Here is a 27398-nt window from a genome sequence, read left to right on the forward strand (position 1 = left end):
ATTCATATCCCCAGGTATTTGTATTCCTCCACTATGTCCACACTGACCCCTTGGATGGAAACAGGGGTCACCAGTGCCTTTGCCCTCCTCAGGTCCACCACCAGCTTCTTAGTCTTTTTCACATTAAGCTGCAGATGATTCTGGTCGCACCATGTGACAAAGTTTCCCACCGTAGCCCTGTACTCAGCCTCAAATCCCTTGCAGATGCATCCAACTATGGCAGAGTCATCAGAAAACTTCTGAAGATGGCAAGACTCTGTGCAGTAGTTGAAGTCCGAGGTGTAGATGGTGAAGAGAAAGGGAGACAGGACAGTCCCCTGTGGAACCCCAGTGTTGCAAAAAAAACTATGCATTGTATTTTAGGGTATTTTATGTCATGTTAAAATACATATTATTAAAAAAAACTTTTTCAAAATGTTTTAACATTGAATTGAGCTTAAATAATTACATAGCCATAAAAACACTTTCACTGCATTTCTACCTTAGCCCAATGGTACTCAAAATCCCATCTGGAATTTGTGCTAAATATTTTTATAGCTGGTTTGTCATCATCTAAATTGCAGCTCATTCAAATCTCTTCTGTGAATATTTTGTCTCTCACTAAGTTCAGCTTGAATGCCAGCCATGCTCATGGACCTACACTTGCTCAAATTTAAAAACTCTATTTTAATTTTTTGTCATGATTATATTCCTCACCCAATTTGTACAACCACTATTAGGTAAGAATATTTCACATCCTTCTCCATACCACCACCGCCACCACCCCTCCCCACTGGCCACCATACAATTTTTATGCCCAACTTTGGCCTCTTATACTACATCTTCCTTTCATCTCACCATTGTACTATCAGGATATTGTTATTTGGTCCTCTGTGTCTGTGGCACAGTTCTTTGTGTAATTATCTGAATACCATTCCCAATATGGTATTTGCTATATGTTTCTATTTATAACACTTTACAGGCATGTTTCAGACTGCAGCAATCTCTAATCTTTCACTCAATTACTTAAAATCTATGCTTCCAGTGCTGAGGAACAGACTTGTAGGGTGTTTTTTTTTTAAAGGAAGACACTTGTCCACTGTGTAATGGTCATCATGTGCCACTTCAAAAAATTACTCAATTTACTTACAGTGCCTATAACAAATTCTCATGCTTTATTATTTTATAGCATTGAATCACAGTGGATTTAATTTGGGTTTTTTTTGGCACTAATCAACAGAAAATGTCTTTCATGTCCAGGTGAAAACAGATCTCCACAAAGTGATCTAAATAAGTTAGATACAAAACACAAAATAATTGATTACACAAGTATTCACCCCTTTAAAATGACACACCAAATCATCACTGCTGTAGCCAATTGGTTCAGATGTTATATAATTAGTTGAAAGGCGATCACTATGTGCAGTCAAGGTGTTGAGTGTCGTAAAAATTCACCAGGATCTGGAAGGTCCAACTGCTAGTAAGCCAGTATCCTGGCAAAAGCTACACCATGAAAACAAAAGAACACTCCAAGCAACTCAGCAAAAAGGTCATTGAAAAGCACAATTCAGGAGATGGATACAAGAAAATTTCTAATTCACTGAATATCTCTTGGAGTAGAGATAAGTCAATTATCAAGACACAGAAAGAAAATGGCATTGCTGTAAATCTGCCTCAAACAGGCTATCCTCAAAATCTGAGTGACAATGCAAGAAGGGGCCTAGTGAGGGAGGCCACCAAGAGACCTATGACAACTCTGGAGGAGTTACAAACTTCAGTGGCTGAGTTGGGAGAGACCACACATACAAATGCTGCCCGGGGTGCTTCACCAGTCGCAGCTTTATGGGAGAGTAGTAAAGAGAAAGTCACTGTTGAAATAAAAACTCACATGAAATCTTGGCTAGAGTTTGCCAGAAGGCATGTAGAAGGTTCAATGGTCTGATGAAACCAAAAACTGAGCCTTTTAGCCATCTGACTAAACGCTATATTTGGTGTAAATCAAACACCACACATCAAAAACACACCATCCAACTGTGAAGCATGGTGGTGACTGCATCATGTTGCAGGGATACTTCACTGCAGCAGGCTCTGGAAGGCTTGTCAAGATAAAGGGAAATTGAATGCAGCAAAATCCTGGAGGAGAACTGCGACTTGGGAGAAGATTTGTCTTCCAGCAAGACAATGACCCCAAGCATAAAGCCAAAGCTGCACAGGAATGTCTTAAAAACAACAAATTTCCTGGAATGTCTAAGTCAGGTTACAATTGAGAATTTGTGGCTGGTACTTGAAAAGGGCTTTTCACTCATGATCCCCTTGTAATCGACAGAGCTTTTCAGTTTTGTAAAGAACGGGTAAAGATTGCAGTGTCCAGATGTGCAAAGCTGTAGACACCAAGTTATTGACCTTGGAGATAGCCCAGAGGAGACTTACAGGAATGAAAGGGTTAATGTATGAAGTGTTTGAAAGCTCTAGGCCAGTAATCACAAGAGTTTACTAGAATAATGGGGGAGGGGGGATCTCATTAAAACATACCAATTATTGAAAGGTCTAGATAGAAGTGGATGTGGAGTAGATGTTTCCATTAGTGAAAATTGTAGGCAAAGGTGCACTGACTTGAAGTGACTAAATACTGACTTGAGGGGGTGAATACTGATTATTTTGTGTTTTATATTTGCAATTAATTTAAATCACTTGGTGGAGATCTGTTTTCACTTTGACACAAAAAAGTTTTTTCTTTCTGTTGATCAGTGTCAAAAAAAAGTCAAATGAAATCCACTGTGATTCAATGTTCTACAAAAATAAAACATGAAAGCTTCCAAAGGAGGTTAATATTTTTTTTATAAGCACTGTAGCTCAAATTATTCTAGGACTACAATCTTAACCTGTCAAACTTTTCAGTTGAACTTTGGTCTGCATTAGTTACAAGCCTCTTTTTAAAAACAGACCAAAAGCAGATAAATTATAGTTCTCCATCTTACATAACTACCAAAACAATACACATATGATGACTATATATGAATGGCCATGTTTATTTATGTCAATAAACTTGACTACTTCAATAAAGGTGTCATATTTCTGACATGTTTCTTAAAATAATAAAATCCCATGTTTCTTAAAATAATAAAACTATATTGTTCTCCAATGATTGACACTAGAGTGAATTCTTGAGAGCTTCCACTAATTAATGAAAATCGGAGGAAATGAGTACACATCTTGGAGCAGGTAGAATGCACAAATGGTTACTCATCCCTAGCGATTTAGTGCAAGACAATTTAAGTTACCACTAAATTCCAGCTTGCAGGCAACCACGTAGCATTAAAATTTCAAGGCTGAAACGAGGGAACACATTAATGTTGCTCACAAATTGACAAGTTATACTTCAATAATCTAAACAGCCTTTTGAAAAATTGAACAAAATGACCTGAGAACAATGGAATGTTGTTGTTGTGCTCAGATACACTGTTGTAGATTGTTTTCACTACTTTTCTGTACCTTTAGGGAAAGAAACTGATAAATCAAATCCAAAGTTTATCCCAGTCCCTTTGCCACAGGCATAAGAATCAATGTTATATCTATTACATGTCTAAACAAATAGAATGCAATTCACAACATTACTGATAAAATGAGCATACCCTAACATTTTACAGCTGCAGTTAATGTATTGAGAAACTTGGAGAACTGCAGATTTACTATAAAATGTGCGACCTTTAATTTGCAAACTGTTTCGGCTACAATGAAGCCCTAATTGTGCAGCTAAAATTTGGTACTTGGTTGATAAATACATATTAACTTCAGAGTTACCATTAGTTTAATGATGCAGACCTATGTCAACAGATGCAACTTTGCAGAAGATGAAACAGAATTAGCGATTTCACTGTTGCAATAGCTACAAAATGGCTGAATATTTTAAGATAATTGACTCAAGTTTCATTTTAGGTTCTAGTTACACAGGTAGGCTTATCTGGGGGTGTTTATTGGAAATCATGTGGTAGTTTCTAGAAAAGTGCATATCAGGGATCTTGCTTTCTATGGAATTATTTTTAGTGGCAAATCAATTAAGCCTTAGCTTTGTTTTTTTTTAGTTAGATTAAATCAGATTTGGTTTGTATTCTTCTTACTTCAAATTGCAGAAAACAAAAATAACATATGTACCCTTAGAAACAAACAAGATCTTAACATTCCTCAGACATTGATGCCATTTCTTAACATCCCTAATTACTACAAATTGCATTCTGGCACAATAAGAGTTTTAAAAACTCTCTTTATACAAATAGAATTGGAGCCATCTAATTCAACATTTTAGTTTGACTTTGAACATCTCAGTTCGTAAGTTTCATTCCTTCAGGCACTGAAAATACACGTTGATAAAATGAAAATGATTTGAGTATGCAACACCTTCACAGGGTTTTCAGATATGGTCAATTGAATTAGTTCCACATGGTGGAGGCAATCATCAAAAGAGGGATTTTATATCATTCAACAATTCATAAACAGATTCTTAAATACTGAGAAGCTTTGTAATCAACAGAATTTCATCTGTATAAAAAGCTATCAGCCAAAAGTTTTAGAAATGTATTTGCTGAGTACATCTGGAAAATGCCACATTCCCAAGAGGAAATTTTATTGAAGTGATGCTTATTTCTTTATCTAGGACCTTGAATTTTAAGATCACCTCTGAAAATGTCCATGAAATAAAGAAAATTTCCAGAACTTATTTTTGTGAAATTACTGTGGCAACATTAAATTATTGATTAAATATCCTATACATTTTTAAACCACAAAATATCAGACCTTAAAACCACTTTTCACTTTATTTACTGTATCTTACAGAGTATCTTACAAACATTGCAATTTCCGTTTAACCCCTTTCTGTAGATTTATTCCTGCTCTTTGGAGAGTAGCAGAGATACTAGTGAGTTCAGTAACATTTACTGACGAAACAGAAGTTCAATAATTCAACACAGAATTAAATCAGTGACATTGAACAGTTGTTCAATCTCATACACTATCCTCAACTCCAGTAAAACTGTGTGGCAATGAAATCAAGTTGGTTTATGCAAGTCCATAAGTCCAAGGATCCATCTATAAAGTATGCTCTGCTCAAAACTCATCTGATGTTCAGTAACTGTAAACTTATTAATGCATCAAATCCATTGTTCAGTGGCCATCTACCCTTCCGAAAAAAAAAATAAGGCAGATTGTGTTATTTATCTTGAAATGCAAAATAGTAAAGATCCAAGTAGCTCATATATTCAAGAGTGAAAATAATTAGCTCGAAAAGGAAAGCTCTGCTGCAGGAGGATTACAGACGTTGAAATAAATTTGGTAAAATGCACTTCAAATTATGTCCTTTAGAAATGGCCATGTTATGTAGGTAGTAGGTGGGGATCCTGCAGATGACCTGCTTGCATACTAATATGGACAATAAAATGTGTCCCAATAACTTAAAAAATCCACTCTTTCATGGCTTTCAAGATTCCGAATCAATTCTTGGTTAAAATCGTTCAAACATACAATCTGCTATTTAAAATTCTATTTAAACCAAGAAAAGTGCATTATAAAGAACCAGCAAAATATTGTGGCGTGCAAGGGGATGGTATATCAACTATTTGACAATTTTTTAAAAAATAAAAAAATCTTTCACTTAAATTACCAGATAGTTCCCAAAGCAATAATAGCATTTTTTGTTTGGGGGGTGGAGGGGAAGAATCATAATCATGGAAAAAGCAGAGTCACTCACCACCAAAATCATTGTTCAAATAAAATCACAAACCCTGCTGCAAGATTGTCTGGAAACAAAAAAGCATGCACTCAAACTTGAAATGAGACTTAAATGCACATCTATACAGGCACTGGCAGACGTAATGTTATTTTGTTGTTATGCTCACACACATACACACGACTCCTAATATGTGCTTTCTTCATTCAGTAATCACTGAGGTACCAAGAATTATTACATGGAAAATTTAAATATGAAAAATAAAATCTGAAAAACAGAATTAACACCCTTTTGAGGAGTTCAATATTTAATCTGGCAAATTTCTGAATGAAATGTTGGTGTAAATCCATGGAGAAATATCAACATACAAGCTCTCTGGAAGCCACAAAACATTTTCCACCAATAAGTCATTTGAGATGCTGTCTGCTGCAAAAGACAGGCAACATTATATCGTTTCTCACATTCACTAAAGTGATGCATTTCAAAAATGTTTCATCTTTCTGGTATCACAGTTCATCCATGAATATTTTGACAATTTTGAGAAAAAAAATCCTTTTTTAAATTTAGCACAAATGCGCCATGCCATAGTGCAACAAATGTATGTGACACTCAATGGAGACACAGACAGATAAGAGCTGCATTGAAATCAAGAGCCCTATTGCAAAGCAATTCATAAAAAATTGCAGTGCATGCCAAAAGGACTCATTTGAACTTGTCCTTTTAATTTCTTTAACGTAGCCACAGTTTAAGACGCAATGCATCAACTCCATTTAAGTAATATCTGAACAGCCTTTTGTCTCTCACAAATCCAAGATTTTCATAGAGTTTCAGAGCAGATTTATTTGTAATCTCAGTTTCCAGAACAACCTGCATTTGAAAAGAAAAATGGTGTTTAAGTTTTACCAAAAAAAAAATCACATACACCAAAAAGAAAGTGCATAAGAAATCATTTCATTGATTGTTTTATTCTCCATCAGATACAGACCTTTTAGCAATTGGTAAAGGGCTACATGGAGGGGTTTAGATTTCAACAACACTGTGGAAAAAGCACTTCTTGACAGCTCCCTTAACAGGCTCTAATCTCAAGATTTGTTTTATTGTACTGAATTTAATAGCCAGATGACAAGTTTCTCTTTACAACATTATTGATTCATATTTCCATTTTAAGCATAGCAGTCAGTTCACCTTCAATCTTCTGTACTCAAGGGAACATTAATGAATTGAATGCAATCTGCTCTCATCACCTAATGCTGGTATCAATCTTGTGTTGTTCTGCCCATGGACTAAAGCTAATACATATTTCTTGAAAGCAATTTGAATTGAAAGCAGAATTTCAGACATGTCATGACCAAAACTATATAACCCAAAGCAAAGCATCAAATTCTTGAATATAGGATTAATGATAATTTTGTCTTGGTTGCTGCTTTTTTCCCTTGGACTAGTTTTGAGTGATTGAAATACTTGAACATACAAATTTATTTGCTTTTCCAAAATTTTGTTTTTTTTTTATATAAATGGTACACGAAAATGTCTTTCTTGAATCCCAAGTGATTAACTTAATACCTTACAACAATGAACTTCAAACTATCAACTTAATTTCTACGCCTTTATCTCTATTTCAACTGCCAAACTGGTTTGTTGCTGCACCTCCAAACTCAGTACCTACAGATTTTGATATATACAATCCTTCACTTCAGAGAATTTGAAAAGTATTAAGATTTGAAGATCGAGTGCAAATCCCTGTGAAACACCACTTGTCTCAGTTTTTACTCAATTCCACCGGAGTAGTTCAAATGTCATGACAATAAATTTAATCTGGGAGGCTATACAGACTTTTTTGAGTTCTGCAGGCTCTTTGTTGCATAGAACAATTGTAGACATTTCTATATTAGGAAAAGCAACCAGGATAAATTCCTCATAATTTACTCCATCACTTACAGGGAGGTGAGACACACAGAGACAGGAAAACTGACTTTTGAATTCTAGTCAAAACAGTTAAGTACTCAACAGTAACAGGAAGCAATGGAATAATGAATATGCAGACAGGAGTTTGCAAAAAGTACTCCAAACTAATAGAGTAAGACAAATTTAAATGTTAATAAAGTCCAACAGATTTTGCAGATTCTTTACCTCATCACAGTCACCTTCTACCATAGCATAAATTGCTTTCTTCACTAGATTTGTGCCTGCAAAACAAGGCAGCAAATTAAACATTCAGAAGCACAGAGGTAAATAAAATCAGAAACTCAAACTCCCCAAAATCTCAAGTGTGATGTCAGAACACACAAGGTACAGAACTATTAAGTAGTGCATAAGAGGTGCCATTCATGGAATGGATTGTACAGTTCTTTGATGGCTGTCTTATAGCTAGAAAACATTGGGCTGTACAGTTCCTACAAAGATGAAGCACAACTCTGATTTAAAAAAAAACTTTGTACTTGGTTTCATTATGGCGAAGAAACAAGACGACAATCTATCTAGTTGAAGTTTCCTGCATGCATAAAATTAGATGGCAACTTTCAACAATGTTAATTAATATTTCTAAAACAGCTACAAACTCACAAAGTACCTGGATGCTATTTTAATACCATCAGATTCAATAAAAACAGTTTATATTAAGAAAAGCATGAGAAGTCAATTTATAAATATGCTGCAGAACGTGTACAACTCTATTACAATTCTGTAAGGTATTGGTCAGCCTACAAAGGGCAGTGGAGTTCAAGTCACTGGGTATATTTAAAGCAGAGGGTGATAGGTTCTTGATTAGTAATGGTGACAAAGAATACAGGGAGAAGCCAGGAGAATGGGGTTGAGAGGGATAATAAATCAGCAATTGACAGAATAGCAGAGCAGACTCGATGGGCCAAATGGCCTAATTCTGTTCCTATGTCTTATATCTTTTGGTCTTATTCCAAGTGGTGAAAAATGCACAATTGAAATATACCTGGGTTAAGGGCCTGTTTAATCATTAGGTAGTTAAAGTACTACCAAATACAGTTAAGGCAACAGAAAAAAAATGTACACAAAAGGCTAGAGATGCAAAAATGGTAATGCAAAAAGCAGCTTTAGACACTTATCTTACAAGCCTGCTCTTTGGAGAACACCTTTACTCGTCACTCAGCACCCTTTTCTTGCATTCTGTTTCAACAGATTTGAACTACACTGACCCTTTTATACAAGTATTAATCTATATTCAAATGTATAGATAAAAATGAACAGAAGGCCAAATACCACAGGGAAAAATATTAACTTCGGCACTGTTCAGCCATAGTGCAGTTTAGTAAAAGTATTCAAAGTAACAGGTGGGAATTCCTTAGCTAGTTAACAAAAATCTCAAAGTCAGAGTCCAAATGGACTAGTATAAATTATCACATTACGGCTTCAAAATGTATTTTATAACCCAATTAACTTCGCAGAGGCCTGATGTTTCTCCTCCTGAAGCACTTTCCAAAGGTGTTGCCCCTGCCTCACCCGCATGAGTTTCCTGCATATGGACGCACACAGAGATGGGATATGAACCAGAAAGCTATCATCCTGAAATGTTAACCATCTTCCTTCACGTCGCAACTGACCTGCAATTCCAGTTATCAACTTCACATTCTGTTTACTCCATATTCTGAGATTACATATTTTCATATGAATTACTAGACAAATTTGTTGCAAGCCACAATTTAGCAAATAGCTAACATGCTCAAATTCCTTAATAATTTTCCTTTTTTCTAACTTACCATTCATCGTAAATTCTACAATATCTGGACACACAATTTAGACTTTGAACTTAGCAAAGCCAAATGGAACAGTTGATGGAGATCCATTACATTGAAATGCTTCCAATGATGCTAGGCATTCCTTTCCTCAAGTGGGGAAAACAGGCACAAAATGTACTCATCCTTTAATTTTAAGGGTCATCTATGGTCAGCTGGAGTTGTGGAATACTACATGTTTCAGTGTACATTTTTTTCCTTGCAGTTATGCAAGGACTGCATAACGTGTTGGATCAATTTTAGAGGAACATTAATTTGTGCTCAGTCTGGCCAACATTCTTCCCCAACTAGCATAACCAAAATGAACACCATACCCTGAAGTATCTAAATTTGCCTTTAAAAAGAGTAAAACTTCAAAATGATATATACAGTAAACACAAAATAGTATTTATTTTGAATTCTCAAAACAGGCAATTTCATAACCTAATTTGAATTTAGCATGCCAGACTCCCATACAATTTTACACACATGCTGCATCCTATTAGCCTATAGCACAACAGGTGGTAGGCTTATGGGATTGCCCTCAGCCTCTCACACATTTACAACCGGAGGTTGGTTCCAACTGTGTACATGCAGTGAACCGCATTTCTCTCCATCTAGCCACCATGTCAGACACTGTAGATCTCCAGAGAGTCCAGTTTGATCATGTATACTATCAAACTGCACTGCAAGATATACTTCAAAGGACTTAAATTAAAGCAATGACTTTTATGACCTTAAGATGAACAAAGGCCCCATTTGTTACAGAAAGAACAGTGTAGGTTTTCTGAGGAACTGGTCATCAAGGGCCAACAGATTTGATAATTATATACCTCATTCCCTTGCTAATGATTCATTTAATTAAAATATCAACATTTGTCTAATGATTATAAATTCGAGCAAGCATTAAACAAGTATAGCTTTCCCACAAATGAGTTTGCTAATTGCTTTCCTTCCCATCTCCCACTGAATTGTACTTTTTAGAATATTAGGACCTCGAATTTCCTGATTGGACTGATTTCCCATCTGATGGATTTGTAGGCATCATGCAGATCTTCCTATAGCAAATGAAGTTAATTCTCAGATAATTATTGAAGATCTGTGCAGCAGAGTCATTAAGCACACTTAATGAGGTGGAGCCTGGACGCATCCTGCCCCTGCCCACAGATGCTTTGACAGCCAACTATAAACAAAACCCAAAAGTTTATCTTGGTGTAACAGTCATCAGTTTGAATCGTTGTGAATGCCTTTGTTCTCAAAAATTAAAAAACCTATTAGATAATACATTCAAAAATATTTAAAAAGCAATAAAATCCAGGCTTAGCTGGCAGAATCACCAGCATTATTAACTGTCTGATTGCAGAAAGCTAGCACCTTGTTGATGAATTCCCCAAGAGGTTCAGTGTGGAATCTAATAATAAAAAGAAATTGGGTATCACAGTTGCGCAGCAGTTAAGGTTGCTGTTCCACTGACCCTGATTTGATTGTGAGGATCAGTACTGCATGGATTTTGCACGTTCTCCTTGTGATTACCTGGATTTTCTTTAACTGCTCTACTTTCCTCGCATTTCCAAAAGGTACAAGGATAATTGGATAATGTAAATTACTCCTTGTATACAGAAGTGGTAGGAAAATCTGAGGTTAGTTAATGGGAAGCTGAATATAGATTACAGATTACAAGGACCTTGAGGGAGGTTAGTGTAGAAATAGCAGGGTATCTGACAGAAATATTTCAAATGTCATTAGAAACGGGGATGGTGCTGGAGGATTGGCGTATTGCTCATGTGGTTCCATTATTTAAAAAGGGTTCTAAGAGTAAACCTAGCAATTATAGGCCTGTCAATTTGATGTCAGTGGTGGGTAAATTAATGGAAAGTATTCTTAGAGATGGTACATATAATTATCTGGATAGACAGGGTCTGATTAGGAAGTCAACATGTTTGACAAATCTTACTGAATTTTTTGAAGAGGTTACGAGGAAAGTTGACGAGTGTAAAGCAGTGGATGTTGTCTATATGGACTTCAGTAAGGCCTTTGACAAGGTTCCGCACGGAAGGTTAGTTAGGAAGTTTGAATTGTTAGGTATTAATATTGAAGTAGTAAAATGGATTCAACAGTGGCTGGATGGGAGATGCCGGAGAGTAGTGGTGGATAACTATTTGTCAGGTTGGAGGCCGGTGACTAGCGGTGTGCCTCAGGGATCTGTACTGGGTCCAATGTTGTTTGTCATATACGTTAATGATCTGGATGATGGGGTGGTAAATTGGATTAGTAAATATGCAGAGCAGATGATACTAAGGTAGGTGGCATTGTGGATAATGAAGTATGTTTTCAAAGTTTGCAGAGAGATTTAGGCCAGTTAGAAGAATGGGCTGAACGATGGCAGATGTGAGTTTAATGCTGATAAGTGTGAGGTGCTACATTTTGGTAGGAATAATCCAAATAGGACATACTTGGTAAATGGTAGGGCATTGAAGAATGCAGTAGAACAGAGTGATCTAGGAATAATGGTGCATAGTTCCCTGAAGGTGGAATCTCATATGAATAGGGTGATGAAGAAAGCTTTTGGTAAGTTGGCCTTTATAAATCAGAGCATTGAGTATAGGAGTTGGGATGTAATGTTAAAATTGTACAAGGCATTGGTGAGGCCGAATTTGGAGTATTGTGTACAGTTCTGGTCACCGAATTATAGGAAAGATGTTAACAAAATAGAGAGAGTACAGAGAAGATTTACTCAAGTTAGGTCTTTATTCTTTGAAGCACAGAATGTTGAGGGGGGACTTGATAGAGGTATTTAAAATTATGAGGGGGATAGATAGAGTTGCCATGGATAGGCTTTTTCCATTGAGAGTAGGGGAGATTCAAACAAGAGGACATGAGTTGAGAGTTAGGGGGCAAAAGTTTAAGGGTAACATGAGGGAGAATTTCTTTATTCGGAGTGGTAGCTGTGTGGAATGAGCTTCCAACAGAAGTGGTAGAGGCAGGTTCAGTATAGTCACTTAAAGCAAAATTGGATAGGTATATGGACAGGAAAGGAATGGAGGGTTATTGGCCGAGTGTGGGTCAGTGGGATTAGGTGAGAGTAAGCGTTCGGCACAGACTAGAAGAGCCGAGATGGCCTGTTCCCGTGCTGTAATTGTTATATGGTTATATAAAAGGATGCAAGCCCAAGTTCTAGATAATCCCACTGGGCCATACTGCCTACGTTATAAGGAAATATGAATTTCCTGATGAACTCCTTTTAGTAAGTTCTGGACTCTTCCCTTCTGTTTTCTGAACATCATGCAATATCTAGGTCAATATGTTCACCCACTTCAGAGCCTATTGTTTATAGAGTAAACTTGAAATAGTAACGACTGCTATTTATATAAAACCTAAACACTATACATGTTTGCAATTTAAGTAGTTATGTGTGAGTAAAATTAGGCTTTTATTATTTAAAGATATTTAACATCCTATCATATACCAAATATTGAAAAGGAGACTGAGTATGGACAGAGATTTGGAATCCACACGGGATCTTTAATGTAAACATCAGAAGTCACTAAATTGCAAGGAAATACATTCAGAAGGAACTAGATCATGAAATGCATAGAGATTGGTCATAGATATCAACACTGACAGTTCCATTCTTTGAACTGTTTGTAATCTGAACAGTTCACAAGTTGAAAATAAGGCTGCAAACCATGTTTCCAAGCAGCAGAAGCTGGCAGATCTATCCTGTCAGTCTTCCAAACATTGAATCATACATATAGGCTGTCGTTCATAAGCTGGTGAGGGCCTGCATAGGAAAGTTATAAAAAAATGGAAAAGCAAAACTTCCGAAGTATGGAACCTTGGTAACTGAAAAATGCAAATGTTGGGACCTAAAGGGAGAAGGCAAAGGCAGTTGGAAGAATATTGTGATCACTCAGCAGCTGTTATGGAAAGATAGGAGGACAATATCTTGAAGCAATTTAAACAGAAGGGAAAACATATCACCTGGGGACCTGGAACCAAAACAACTCAGAGTGGTCTGGATAAGTTCACTTACAAAAGGCAGACAACTCTCAAGGCAATGATGATACAAAAAGCCAAAGGAAACACAAATTGTATAACCAAATCCCTTTTTCAACTAAAGTTATTTTAAAAACTTAAATTTCATAGTGATGTTGAAATCTCACCGATACATTTTCTTCTATACTTGGAATCCACTGCTAACATAGCTATGTATCCTCTCCTGAACATCTTCTTGTGCATGTCCAACTTGCAGACAATGGCACCCACACACTCATTTCCAACCATAGCCTGTAAAAACAAAACCAAAATAATTATTTAAATGCACAATATAGTATAAAATATAAATATACACCAAGTGATCAAATTATTCTTTATCAATTTAGGTACAATATAATTAAAATTAATTGATGTTTCAACAATTCTATGATGGTTGCGTAGCAGTTAGCATGAACTATAAAACTTTCTGGTATTCAAAGTACAATTTTGGCACTGCTCTGTAAGGAGTCTCTCCACGTCCTGGGTTTTCTCCAGGTCCTCCAGTTACTCTCCCCACAGTTCCAAGACCTACCGTGTAGGTTAACTGGTCATTGTGAATTCCTGTGATTAGGTTTGGGCAAATCAAGTTTGTCAGGGGTTGCTGGGGTGGCATGGCTTGAAGGTCTGGAAAAACTGATTCCAAGCTGTATTGCTAAATAAATAAATTCTGTAAGATTGAAATTTTAACATATAATTTTTAGTAAATGATGCTCCTCCTGATTAGGCCAACTGTTTTCTAGTCTCACAAATTTCAGGCATACAGCTAATCTCTTCACAATGATGATCAACTTTAGCAAATAATACACACAAAATAGGAAAAACAAAACTTAGCCTGAAGACAATTGCAATATACCAGAATAAAGTCCCACTGCTTTTTTAAATCCCAGATAGTTTCTCCATAATGTTTGATTAACCTATATTGCCATTTCTGTTCTTTCTGGTGCTCTTCAAAAACCAACACTAGATTTTATACAAAAGGCCAAGGAATATGTTTTAGAATAGACAGGGTTTGGCACTGATTCCTACAGTATGAAGAGTGCTTGATGATGTTCCAAGTAGTATGTGAAGACAGTAGGTAGATAGTCAATTGAAAAATAATCAAGATGGGAAACTAAATAAGACTGAACACAACTAATTGTTGTGAGGGCCTCATGGATTAGTCACAAGAAGCAATTCTGAGACAAGCCCATTCCTGGATAGCATGTGGACTAGCCTATAAATAAAAATACAATTGAAGGGAATCAGTCAACATGCAAGATAGTTGCTGGTAAAGGAAATTGATTTGGCAGATGGAGAAAATGTGCCAGAGAATAAATTGTGCATCATTTAAGACCCTAATTAGGCTGTGGTATCAAGATAAAAGGCAGTGTAGTGGTCTATTTTCAAAAAAGGGGAGGTGAAGATTTTTGAATGAGTGAGGTTGGTAGACAGAAGTAATAATTCATGTAGATGCTAATACATTTGCAGAACTGAGGGAAGGCTCTTTCATAAGGAAAAAGCCTAGAAGAAAGCTCAAAATAAAACTAAGCCTTAAGCATTCTTAAGATCCTTACGATGTATTTAAAGACAGGTAAAGGTCAGTCTTCTAGGTGTATGCTTAGAATACTGATCAAGACAGGCAAGTTTCAAGACTCTGAAATGACAAGAGTATGTGAGAAACAGACAGCAAACTGAATTGGCATCAAGAATAAAAATGCAAACTTAGGGACACAACTGGATGGATAGAAATGTTTTAAAGGATATGGGAATATTATGAAGAGTATAAAACTTGAAAAAGGAGGTTCACATTGATATTAGTCCAAAATAGAAGTTGTTGATTAACTAGTATACAGGTGCTCATAAAACACATCAATTAATAAACTTAATAATTGGCTAGAAAACTATTTTAATAGCAAATAAGCTAATAGATATACAATATTTAAACAAGTCAATGAAAGACATCCTACTGATGGATAGAACTTTTAAGGCAAGATGAAGAGCTTCGAAGTAAACACTGGATGGAATTAGTAGTGCTCAAAGGCAATCATACAGATTGCAGCCAATAGACAGTAGGTGCAGGAGTAGGCCATTCAGCCCTTCTAGCCAGCACCACCATTCACTGTGATCATGGCTGATCATAAACAATCAGTACCCCGTTCCTGCCCTCTGCCCATATCCCTTGACCCCACTATCTATAAGAGCTCTAACTAACTCTCTCTTGAATGCATCCAGAGACTTGGACTCCACTGACTTCTGGGGCAGAGCATTCCACATATCCACCACTCTCTGGGTGATAATGTTTTTCCGCATCTGTTCTAAATGGCCTATCACTTATTCTTAAACTGTGGCCTCTAGTTCTGGACTCACCCATCAGCGGGAACATGCTTCCTGCCTCCAGTGTGACCAATCCCTTAATAATCTTGTATGTTTCAATCAGATCCCCTCTCATCCTTCTAAATACCAGTATATACAAGCCCAGTCGCTCCAATCTTTCAACAAATGACAGTCCTGCCATTCTGGGAATTAACCTTGTGAACCTACGCTGCATTCCGTCAATAGCAAGAATGTCCTTCCTCAAATTTGGAGACCAAAACTGCACACAATACTCCAGGTGGGGTCTCACCAGGGCCCTGTACAGCTGCAGAAGGACCTCTTTACTCCTATACTCAATTCCTCTTACTATAAAAGCCAGTATGCCATTAGCTTTCTTCACTGCCTGCTGTACCTGCATGCTTGCTTTCATTGACTGATGTACAAGAACACCTAGATCTCGTTGTACTTCCCCTTTTCCTAACTTGACTCCATTTAGATAGTAATCTGCCTTCCTGTTCTTGCCACCAAAATGGATAACCTCACATTTATCCACATTAAACTGCATCTGCCATACACTTGCCCACTCACCCAACCTGTCCAAGTCACCCTGCATTCTCATAACATCCTCCTGACATTTCATACTGCCACCCAGCTTTGTGTCATCAGCAAATTTGCTAATGTTACTTTTAATCCCTTCATCTATATCATTAATGTATATTGTAAACAGCTGCGGTCCCAGCACCAAACATTGTGGTACCCCACTGGTCACAACCTGCCATTCCGAAAGGGACCTGTTAACCACTACTCTTTGTTTCCTGTCAGCCAGCCAATTTTCAATCCATGTCAGTACTCTGCCCCCAATACCATGTGCCCTAATTTTGCCCACTAATCTCCTATGTGGGACTTTATCAAAAGCTTTCTGGAAGTCCAAGTACACTACATCCACTGGCTCTCCCTTGTCCATTTTCATAGTTACATCCTCAAAAAAACTCCAGAAGATTAGTCAAGCATGATTTTCCCTTTATAAATCCATGCTGACTCAGACTGATCCTTCTACTGCTATCCAAATGTGTCGTAATTTCCTCTTTTATAACTGACTCCAGCATCTTTCCCATCACTGACGTCACGCTAACCGGTCTATAATTCTCTGTTTTCTCTCTCCCTCCTTTCTTGAAAAGTGGGACATTAGCCACCCTCCAATCAGAAGGAACTGTTCCTGAATCTATAGAACATTGGAAAATGATTAACAACGCGTCCATGATTTCTAGAGCCACTTCTTTAAGTACTCAGGGATGCAAACCATCAGGTCCCGGGGACTTATCAGCCTTCAGACTCAACAGTCTATCCAACATCATTTCTTGCCTAATATAAATTTCCTTCAGTTCATCCTTTACCCTAGTTCCTTTGGCCACTATTACATCTGGAAGATTGTTTGTGTCTTCCCTAGTGAAGACAGATCCAAAGTACCTGTTCTAAAGATAAAGCCTAAAGATAATAACTAATTGATAGCTGTAGGAAATGACTGAAAATGTAGACAGAGAACAAGGAATATGCAGAAGTCTATTGGATGACAACAGACCACGTTCAAAAGATACTGCATGCTGGTTACTCAGATGGCACCAAAACATCCCGGAGGAGCAAATGGACGATGCTTGTATTTTAACTACATTCAGTAGGGGGAACAACACAGCTTTATGAAAATAAAACTGTCAAAAAAAACAACAATTTCTCTGAAATAACTAATCTTCCCATTAAAAGTATTGATAGTCACTTCTGCAACTAGTTATTCAATTAGAATAGAACTTAAAAAAAAAACAAATTGTATTACTTCATGGAAACATAAAAAGCAAACTGAGAACTGAGTGCATAACAGATGAAGTGCTCCTTCCTCTAATATATGTACCCACCAACTGGAGAACGAGTCAAGGATACTCTATCAACCTAAAGTATCTCTACTTCTTCAGAAGAGTGAAGTAATTCTCTCAAATCCTATTTTGAAGTCAATTAATTAAATCTGAAACAAAATGCTACAATCAGTAGTCATCCATAACTACTGAAAATAAAACTATTCTGCTTCATTAATATCCTTTGGGGGAACAAAAAATCTCATCATTGAGTAACATGGTCAATTTCAACGGCTCTCTTCCTCAGAGGTTATGTCGCAAGCCACATAGTATTATCAAATTCAAATAGGCAAATAAGAATACAACTAGCTAGATCACTCGACATCAAACCTTGCACTCTCCACAAGTCCTGTTAGGCCTGCATTGCCTTCGTTATGAATACCCAAGAAAATCAACAAGTTGAGAATGCTAATTTAGGTTGCTATCGTACATATATTAAGAATTAAAATCTGGTAACTTATCTTCCTTCCAAGTCAAAGAACTTGTAGTATAAATTGAAAAAGGCATGAGACACTTCACTGTCTAAACTCTGTCGATTTTCAAAACATTCATTTACTCTAATTTCTATTGTTCAAATCATGCAACTCTGTATAGAAATATACACCCGTTTGAATCTTATTCTTAGGGTCAGTAACTGCTAATAAAAATTTGATTAGTTTTACTACCTACCAAAAATCAGTGTTAACTCTTCCTGATTCACCCAACTTGTTTTCTAGTCCTATTAATAAAGGTGATCAATCCCTTCACAAAGATAAGCATTCTGTAGCAAAGATCATCATGGCTTATTCAATGAGATTTACAGGAAGATGTTGTTTCCTACTTGGCACTGCTGCCTGTCAAACCTCCAAAAGTGTCCTTAGGTCAGCTGCAGGGTCATCAGCCATGGACCACCGCTCATTAATGTTTCACTCCCTCAACCCTGGTACATCTCCAGGTGGAGGAGCAGTGGCAGGGATGTCTCCCTGCCACCCTTTGCAACTTCCAACAGCATTAGTCAGTCCCTCTATTTCTGTCCTTTCTTCTCAGCCACAGACAAAAGCTGCCCTTTTCTGCCTGTTCAGCCAACTCTCTGGTGGCCCTCCCGAACCTCGCTCCAGTCATTGCCATATCACGGAGTAACCTTGTCAACTCCCCAGCTCCTACCTCCACAGGATAGATGATGGTCCTCCAGCCAGCTTCCTTACACTTAGCTGCCAGGTCTGAGTATTTCAAGCTCTTCTGCTCATAGGTAGCCTCCACTCCTCCTTCCCGTGGGATGGTTAACTCAATGAGGAGATTGTCTTGGCGGCTGTGGACCACAGTACTCTGTCTGGGCAGAGACCTCTGTGTGGAATTGTAGCCATCTGCTGAGAGCTGCCCTTATGTCCCACTCTTTGCCTGTGGAGAGGAGTCCTGAAGGAGCTGTTGGGCAGGTGCATTCAGTGCCCTTACCAGCCTGAACAAATGGGATGAGTTGTCGTCCTGCTGGGGAAAGGATGCTTCTTTGCATCCCGCCTGCAGATCTCACTTTTTTTTGCAATCCTTTACACAACATTATATCGCTTCAGAGATTTTTTGTTTCTCAAATATTCATGTTATTTCTAACAAAATAAAAACACACAACTTTTAGAATGTCCAAGCAGCACTTTGAATTTCAAGCAATTTTTATTTCACTTCAGCGACCTGGGTTCCAATGCCAGTCTGATAAATGGGATCAAAGTTTCTTCTGAACCAGCAATAAGGAATTGGTATAAAACTGCTCATACTCTCCTTAACTCCACAAATTAGCAAGTTTACTCAAAGGTTGGGTGCATTTAAGCTAGTTTGTTCATCTTACTAGTCTGGATACAATGCACAAGGACAATAGTCAACATATCATCTTAGAAGCAAATAACAAACCATTCACTTTCTACCCATATAGATTAAAATGTTGAAGCTATGAAGTCATGCCTCAAGCTAATGATAACTTTTCGTGAGAACTTTGTGTCCAAGCAACAGATGGTGTATGCTTGCAATTTACAATATACGTTACCAAATTTAAGAACACTTTAACAGAGATCAAATAAATCTTTAATCCAACTACAGCACTGAACATCACTAAAAGTCACTCACTTAAGAAGTCTGAAAAATTATATTCAACGGTCGAAGTGAGTCAAAAGCATTTTTGGACCATGGCAGGAGGATTCGAGAGAAGGAGGATGTTTATGGTTAGTGAAAAAGGGCAGTGGCATTTGAGGGTCAGGAAATGTTTCTACTCTTAGCTATTAACTGGTTTGGTCAATGCATTCCCCAATGAGGTATTTAAATAAGATGATGCCTTCTCCTATGGCATTACTCACAGGGAATTCTGAACTATCAAATTCCTCTTCTTGAGATGGATTACTCCAATATTCGGAAGTGAGATGTTATTTTTCGGATGCATTTCTCTCATTTCCTACACTGTCCCTGCAGTGTTTTATATCCACTCAAGAACAATCTGCACATAATATTGAAGGACTGATCACAGCAGAGAATTTCATGCAGGTTATTTTAAGAATCACAGTTATGAGTCATATGTGGCATTGCTATGCAAATTGATACAGATTCACTGAGTGGTTCCACTGGATCTCCTTTTCCTCCTTCAACTGAAAAATGAAATGAGTACAAAAACTTGCAAGTCACACTGCAGCTGTATAAGGCTTTGATTTGGTTTCATTTGGAATATACTGTGCAGTTCTTGTGCTGTAATGTTTTATGAAAACATGTTGCATCATTCAGTGGTATGGATGAAAAACATCTGGAAGATGTTACCTTATGTTACCATGGTACCAGAGTCATCCAGCATGGAAACAGACCCTTTCATCCACTTACTCTGTGCAGACCATTTACATACACTCTAACCTCACTTTATTCTTCATACCTTCCCAACATTTTCCAGATTCTATTTACATGAGGGACAATTTGCAGTGGCTAGGTGACCTACAGATTCACGTACTTGGGATGTTTGTGGAGAGAGCAAAACCCACACAGGTACAGCAAGATGCAAACTCCTCACACAACATGGAGATCACAACCGAATCCGGGTTGTTGAAGCTGCAAAGACAGCAGCTCTAGTAGCTGCACCACCAGCCATAAATTTTGAGACACAAGCATGATATGTTGTTCAAAACAGATACTCAACTGTCAGTATTAACAATATTTGTCTCCACAGGAAATAAATCCATATCAAGTTAACGAATTGTTGAGGTCACTTCTGACATGTCAAAATGTCTATTGTTCCTGAAAATTTAAAAAGCACTCCTGAAGATGTGACAATGTTAAATATCCGATAAAATACTAAAGAAAATGTTACCATTCTTAAGTGCATTCACAAAAGATTCAAATTCACTGTATGTTCTGACCAGCTGCATCAACCATCTAAAATGGAAATTGCAAAATATCTGACCACGTCCCTACAAATGAGTGTGAGATTGGGGTCCCTCTTCCACCCATGAGAGATATTTGTCAGAGGCACTCCATACATAAGGCCTCTAGCATTGTCAATGATCCTTCCCATTTGTCCAATCTCCTTGACCCCCATCAGGCAGGATAGCATTAGGGCAAGAACTAATAGAATGGAAAACAGCTTCTTCCCCAGATTACAAGATTATTGAACTCCTTGCCTCAACCCAGGTCTCCTCACATATAAAGCACCAGCAGTGTTATACTGCTAACTTTTTAAGCTCGTATTCTATATGCACCTTATTTGTTAATTTACTTGTGGTAATACTATTTTATGTGTTGTGTGTAAGTTATAGGTATTGTGTTGTACACCTTGGTCTGGAGGAACTGTCTCATTTGGCAGTGTACATGTGTATGGCTGAAAGACAAACAAACTTGAATTATTAGTACTGCCACATACAAATTCCAATTTCACAACAATTAAGACTTTTCAAGACAAGAAAAATCAAAAGTATATATTTATCCCAAATATCATGATGTCTGTATGCATTAGGAATCTTTCAAAGTTTTCATTTAATTTAGTTTCAAACAAAACTGAATTGAGTTGATTATGTAAGCAGTGAATTTCTGTATACAGAGTCAGAATCTAGGATCTACCCGCTATGTAATACAGTTATGGAATTACCAGGCTATAGTGAATAATAAACTACAGATATCTTCCAGGATGGAGCAATATTAAATTAACTACAGTTAAAATTGGTGTTTCATGGAAGCTGTGGCTAGAACATGAGCAACACAGTGCACAAGAAAACTCTGTTCCCATTAGTTCCATTACCAACTGATTTCTTATTAAAACAATTGCACCAAATTTATGCTGCTTCTGCAAAATATCCTTCAAAAATGCTGCAGTTTAAGGACCTCATGAAAAGCCTGTCAGGACTACCCTGTTGGGTGAAAATCCAATTCCATTCGAAGGCAATATGAAAACTGCAATAGTTCCAATGCCACCTGCTTCATCAGTGGAGGTGAGTGCTTCATCAGAGTCCTAGTCTTTAAACTAGGACGTAACACTCAATATGTAATGTATTCCCCCTAAACAATGGTGACTTCTTTAAAAATACTTTCAATTCATTCACAGGAAGTGAATTAATTGTTATTAAAGGAATAGAGCAACAGGACAGTTGCAGTTCAAACTGAACAAAAGAAAAATTACACTTAGGAATGAATACCAAAACACATGAGAAATAAAAACTAATTTAAATAAACTAAACATGGGGAAATCTGCAGATGCTGGAAATGCAAGCAACACACACAAAATGCTGGTGGAACACAGCAGGCCAGGCAGCATCTATAGGGAGATGCATTGTCGACGTTTCCTGACGAGACCGTTTGTCAGGACTAACTGAAAGGAAAGAAATTTATTAAGTGAGGCATATCATTGAGTGATATGTCCTAGTTTAAATAAACCAAGTCTGAATGGATAGCAAGCAGAATTTTTTTTTAAAGTGCACAAGTTCAATTCTGGATAAATTTTTGAATGTGACATTTGTTTTATGCATTTTGATATTTATCATACAATAACAGATTTTTCATCTGCAATTAATGTATTAACAACTTTCTCAATCATATGAACAATCTCTTTGTGGCTATATTTGGATAATACAGTAGCTATGTTTTAGAACTATAGTACTTGTACCATGTACTATGCTAGGCAACTGAAAAAATCTTGGTCACTTGCAGTATCAAATAAATGTAAGCATACAAATATGAATCAAAAACATTGTTTTAGGGAAAACGAGAAATTCTGCTTAAAATGATTTTTCTCATCAGTTATATCAACTACCAAAATACAAGGCATTTAAAACTGTATCATTACAAACATGCTAAAACTAGCATCCTCAAATAAAATTTAACAATGTATTAAATGCCAGTCTACTTTATTCATTCCAAACACTACTGCAATGGCCTTCAACTTTTAATATGGTCTTTGTATGAAATGGAACTAGGAAGTTAAAGACCAATCACATTGAAAACTGTCTTCTATGATTGAGGTTCAAAGCCCAGATACAGATATTAAACTGTTCGCATTGACATCAAAATTCCCAGTAACATAATGAAGTCACAGAATAGTAACAACTTTGCAGTTAATATTCAGCTCTTTTGAAAAGGTACTCCATTCGAGGCATTATATAATTTGTCCACAAAAGCATTAAATTTATAAATGTCTGAAGTTTATACAGTTAATGAAAGCAACTCGGAATATCCTATAGATTAAATGCGAGTTTGCGAAAAACTGCTTCTCAGTTTCTAGTTACACTTCTCTCCGTATTTTGTACATACGGGGACTAACTAGCTTCCTTGGCCTAAGCAAGGCCTCTCTACCGGCATCAGGCTGAGAAGGTAGCTCAATTGCCTGCCTCTCGCCCCGGGTGTGCTTGGAGAGGGAATTGTATGGCGTTCACCGGCACGCCACGGCAGTCCAGAGGGACCAAAGTACTTTATCAACAGTCCGATTGAGATTTCGATTTAATTTGTTAAAAAAAAGAATTAACGTAACGATAGAATGACGATTTAAATTGGTTCTTGATGGAAAGTAGTTCACTTGACTAACATTTTAACACATTTATCCCACAACGACCTTCCCTTCCCCAACTACCACACTTACCAGAAAACAAAGCTGTGGCCAGTTGTGAATAAAATATCTATAGGTATAAATGGAATAGGGTTCAGACAAATCCTTCGTGATCAACCTCATTATATCCGGCATTTGCAACTCTGACTCATAGCCAACGTAACGTATCCTTTCGTTTGTGTCGGGCTCCTGCTGGGCATGCAAACTACAACCGGCTACCGAGGCGATCAGGCACGACTGATCCCCGTCATCCGGCCTGACACCAATCCGATCAGGTCCATCCCTGGGCATTTGAGTGTCGGCCTCAGCCGCCTCGGCAGTCCTTTGATTCGCATGGTTCACTTCGGGATTCCCACAATTGCTGGCGTCAGGTTTCCTTCTGCCACTTTGGGACAGTGACAGTCCCGCGTTCAACTCGGCGCCGGCCTCTGCATTGGAGACCCGGGCTGTGCGATCCGCTTTGTACTGGAGCTCCGGGTTGAGAATAACGCAGCCGTTCAGTACTCGCTGTTGCTGATGATGATGATGAAGGTGCAGCACACCCTTCTTCGCTCGGGTAGTCTCCGAGAAGGCTAGAACACTATTTGCCGGTTTCGGCCCAACTTCGTCGACACATTCCTGCCCCGAACCGTGTAAGGTAGCCTCTTGCTTCTCGCTGTTCTCTCTCTGCTGTGGCTCGGACAGCTGGCCGTAGCCTGCGGAGTGATTGAGAGCAGCGGGAAAGGCCGAAATTTCAGTGAGGGGTGGGGAAAGCACGCTGGGCCCAGCTGGCAGGTCCGACATCCTAAAGAGTGAAGAAATGCAGCGACAGCATGTGGGCGAATGAGCCAGAAGGGGGGAAAGGCGGATCCCACCGCGGGTGAGGGGTTGGTGGGGCGGGGAGGATGGGGGAAGAAACTTGCTACTTGTTGTACTCGAACATCCCGAGGTGGTGGACCGGAGCAGGCCAAGCCGGGTTTGTCAGGTGAAGCCCAACACCGGCACTATTACAGGAAATAAAAAAGAAATAAGGGGCGGGGAGGTGAGAAAGAAACTGAAACCCGAGAGAAACTCTCAGCGCAAGCGGCACCGACCCGCAGCCCGTCACTCGAGGCCGTTTCCACTCTCGACCCAGGCACTGCCGTAAAAGAAATGGACCGCGCGACCTCACTGCCCCCGGGAACGTCAACCGCTGTCGTAAATACCGCACGCTCTCCGCCTTTATTAACTTTTTACGACGTTGACCTTTGACTGACTGAGGGCTGCAAGCTGCGAAGGTGTAAAACTCTTCATGTTTTCCTGGTGGGATGAATGCAAGCGTCTGTATGCTTTGTTTAAAAAAGAATAACATCACGGATCTGAAATTTTCTTATCCTCTTCTCATTCGCAGCTGTAATTACTGTATATAGCTTTTAACACTGACTCTTCCAGATCTGCCTGGTGTTTCTATCATTGCAATGTCGCTTATGTGAGTTTGGCTTTGCTGATGGTGAAATACTTAAATGTTCATTTTTGTCCAACGTATTATAAGCATTCCCGTCCGCTTTGATCATATGTTGTTCTTGATTATGACAAATTATGTAAGACATTGTAAACTGAGGATCTCGATGAATGTTTCTTTAATTTAAAGTAGGAAATAGTTCATACTGCAAATATTAATTATCATCCTCCTTGGCAGGATAATGGTCAATTCAAAAATTCCAAAGGGTAGACAAAAATGATGGAAGCACTCAGATCAGGCATCAGATCCCATTCAAGTGACCCAATGAAAATTTCCTTTTTAAATTTTTTTTTTAATTTCAGATTCCGTGCTTCTATAAGGAAGTTTTACTTTGAAATCAAAAAATTCACTTTAGAAATGTGTGATATATCACTATTATACTATTTACAAACCGTAGGAATAGCTTTTAGTTGAATCTGGATACAAAACAAGGTTGAGATAAATGCAACCCCAGTTTTCTGGTAATGTTGCCCACACCAGAGAAATAATGAAATTGTAAAGGTAAGCAGTATGAGCTGGTTTCTTAAAACCTTCTTTGCACATTTACTTTTATTTAACATCCCTACATTAGGAACATTTTGTCCATACATTCCTAGTCAATGCACTATGTAGTGTTCTATTACATTCCTTAGAACCAACAGGACTGTTGCCACTAATGTGGCTCCCTCAGGTGGTACACCACTACGATAATTGAGGGGCTTCCTCATCCAACCCAGCCTCTCTAAGTTACTTATCACAATACAAAATGGAGCCAGTCAACCCATTAAGTACTCATTGGCAAACAAGAGGAAATCTGCAGATGCTGGAAATCCAAGCAACACACACAAACTGCTGGAGCAACTCAGCAGGTCAGGTAGCATCTACAGGAAAAAATACAGTCGATGTTTCAAACCAAGACCCTTCAGCAGAAACAACACAATGACTCCCATCTTTGCCATTCCATCAGTGTTATCGCCTCAGGAGGGATTAGTCTCGAAGACGATAAACAATGTCTTACCAAGAAAAAGCAGGTGCCAGTTGTCCCTTCTGACCAACCCCTCACAGTGATCCAGCAGCAGCAGGTCTGTATTACTGAGCATTCCACTGAGAATCTTCTGCCAGCAGATGGTAAACTCAATGCTGACATGAATTGGTGCACCTGACATGTAGGAGTGGCAGCATATCCTGGAAGTTAATAGAAGATTGGGGAAACGAGGTGTGTTACTTGGCCACAGTTAGATTCCAGGATCAGAGGGATAGTGTGATTTTCATCAGCTAATTCAGCGTGGAGCCCTGTGTGTTCTGTCATGCAGTTAATGGTAATTAAATGAAACTTTTCCATGACTCAAGGGCATACAAATAGGGTTTTAATATCAGCACGTCACTGGCCACTCTTGAGTGATTTTTTAAATCAGCTCCTCTTACAAAGAAATTTTCAGTTATGCAGTAGTGAAGATACCGATACAAATTATTCAATAAACAGCTGAATGCCTAAAGGAAGGCGAGGCAAGGATGGCTGGGTAAATTAAAATGTTATGATCCTTTAAACCATAATAAGACAATCAAAAGATCAGATTATTCAAGGTTGATTTTGTTTGCTTCCTTCATATAATGGAGATAAAGGAACTTGGTTTGAAAGACCCATACTAAAGATTTTCTGACTTTTATGTAACTCTTCCTTTGGCACATGAATTGGTATAATGTAATTTGCTGTCTAATGATTAATAGGGTTTTATTTCTGATCATTTAGTGAAGGACTGTTACCTATTTGTCCTATATTTCATTTAAATACATAATTTGTTGCTCAGTTAAATGATAGTTTGTGCTCTTTATACTTTTAAAAAGAATTAGCATGAGACTTCGGCTAATTAGGACAGCTGCTTAATTGGGCCAAAATGTACTGGTCACGATGTGTCCCAGTGAATCGGAATACACAGTATATGATGAGGTAACCTGCTGAATGTTTTATTTTAGTGCAATGTTATGCTAATGAGGAAGTAAAGAGGCATTATTGATTAAAAGTGATCAATATCTTTTGGTTAGCACAAAACGCAATTTTTGATGCTTGTGAAATAGAATCTAAATAGAATCTAAGCTATGAGCCAAGAGCAAATTATAAAAGTGTATAGTCATTTGATGAGTAACTTGGCCAGCATACATGTCTGCAATTTTATCAAATTTGGCCATTGCTGACAAGGACATTGCTGGAATCTAAAGTAAAACTTCAAACTTTTGG

At 37.9% G+C, this 27398-nt stretch overlaps 1 protein-coding gene across 1 annotated transcript; it reads right to left on the reverse strand.

The window, feature by feature from the left end:
• Positions 1-3519: 3519 nt before the first annotated feature.
• Positions 3520-26160, reverse strand: naa30 (N-alpha-acetyltransferase 30, NatC catalytic subunit). The gene is made up of 4 exons (XM_059957426.1): positions 23737-26160; positions 13605-13728; positions 7829-7884; positions 3520-6565 (listed from the first exon to the last, which is right to left on the reverse strand). The coding sequence occupies exons 1-4, from the start codon at positions 24484-24486 to the stop codon at positions 6428-6430; spliced, it is 1068 nt and encodes a 355-aa protein (XP_059813409.1). The 5' UTR covers positions 24487-26160; the 3' UTR covers positions 3520-6427.
• Between the last annotated feature and the right edge of the window lie 1238 nt (positions 26161-27398).

Source organism: Hypanus sabinus, chromosome 2 (genome assembly GCF_030144855.1).
Source record: "Hypanus sabinus isolate sHypSab1 chromosome 2, sHypSab1.hap1, whole genome shotgun sequence".
Taxonomy (NCBI): domain Eukaryota; kingdom Metazoa; phylum Chordata; class Chondrichthyes; order Myliobatiformes; family Dasyatidae; genus Hypanus; species Hypanus sabinus.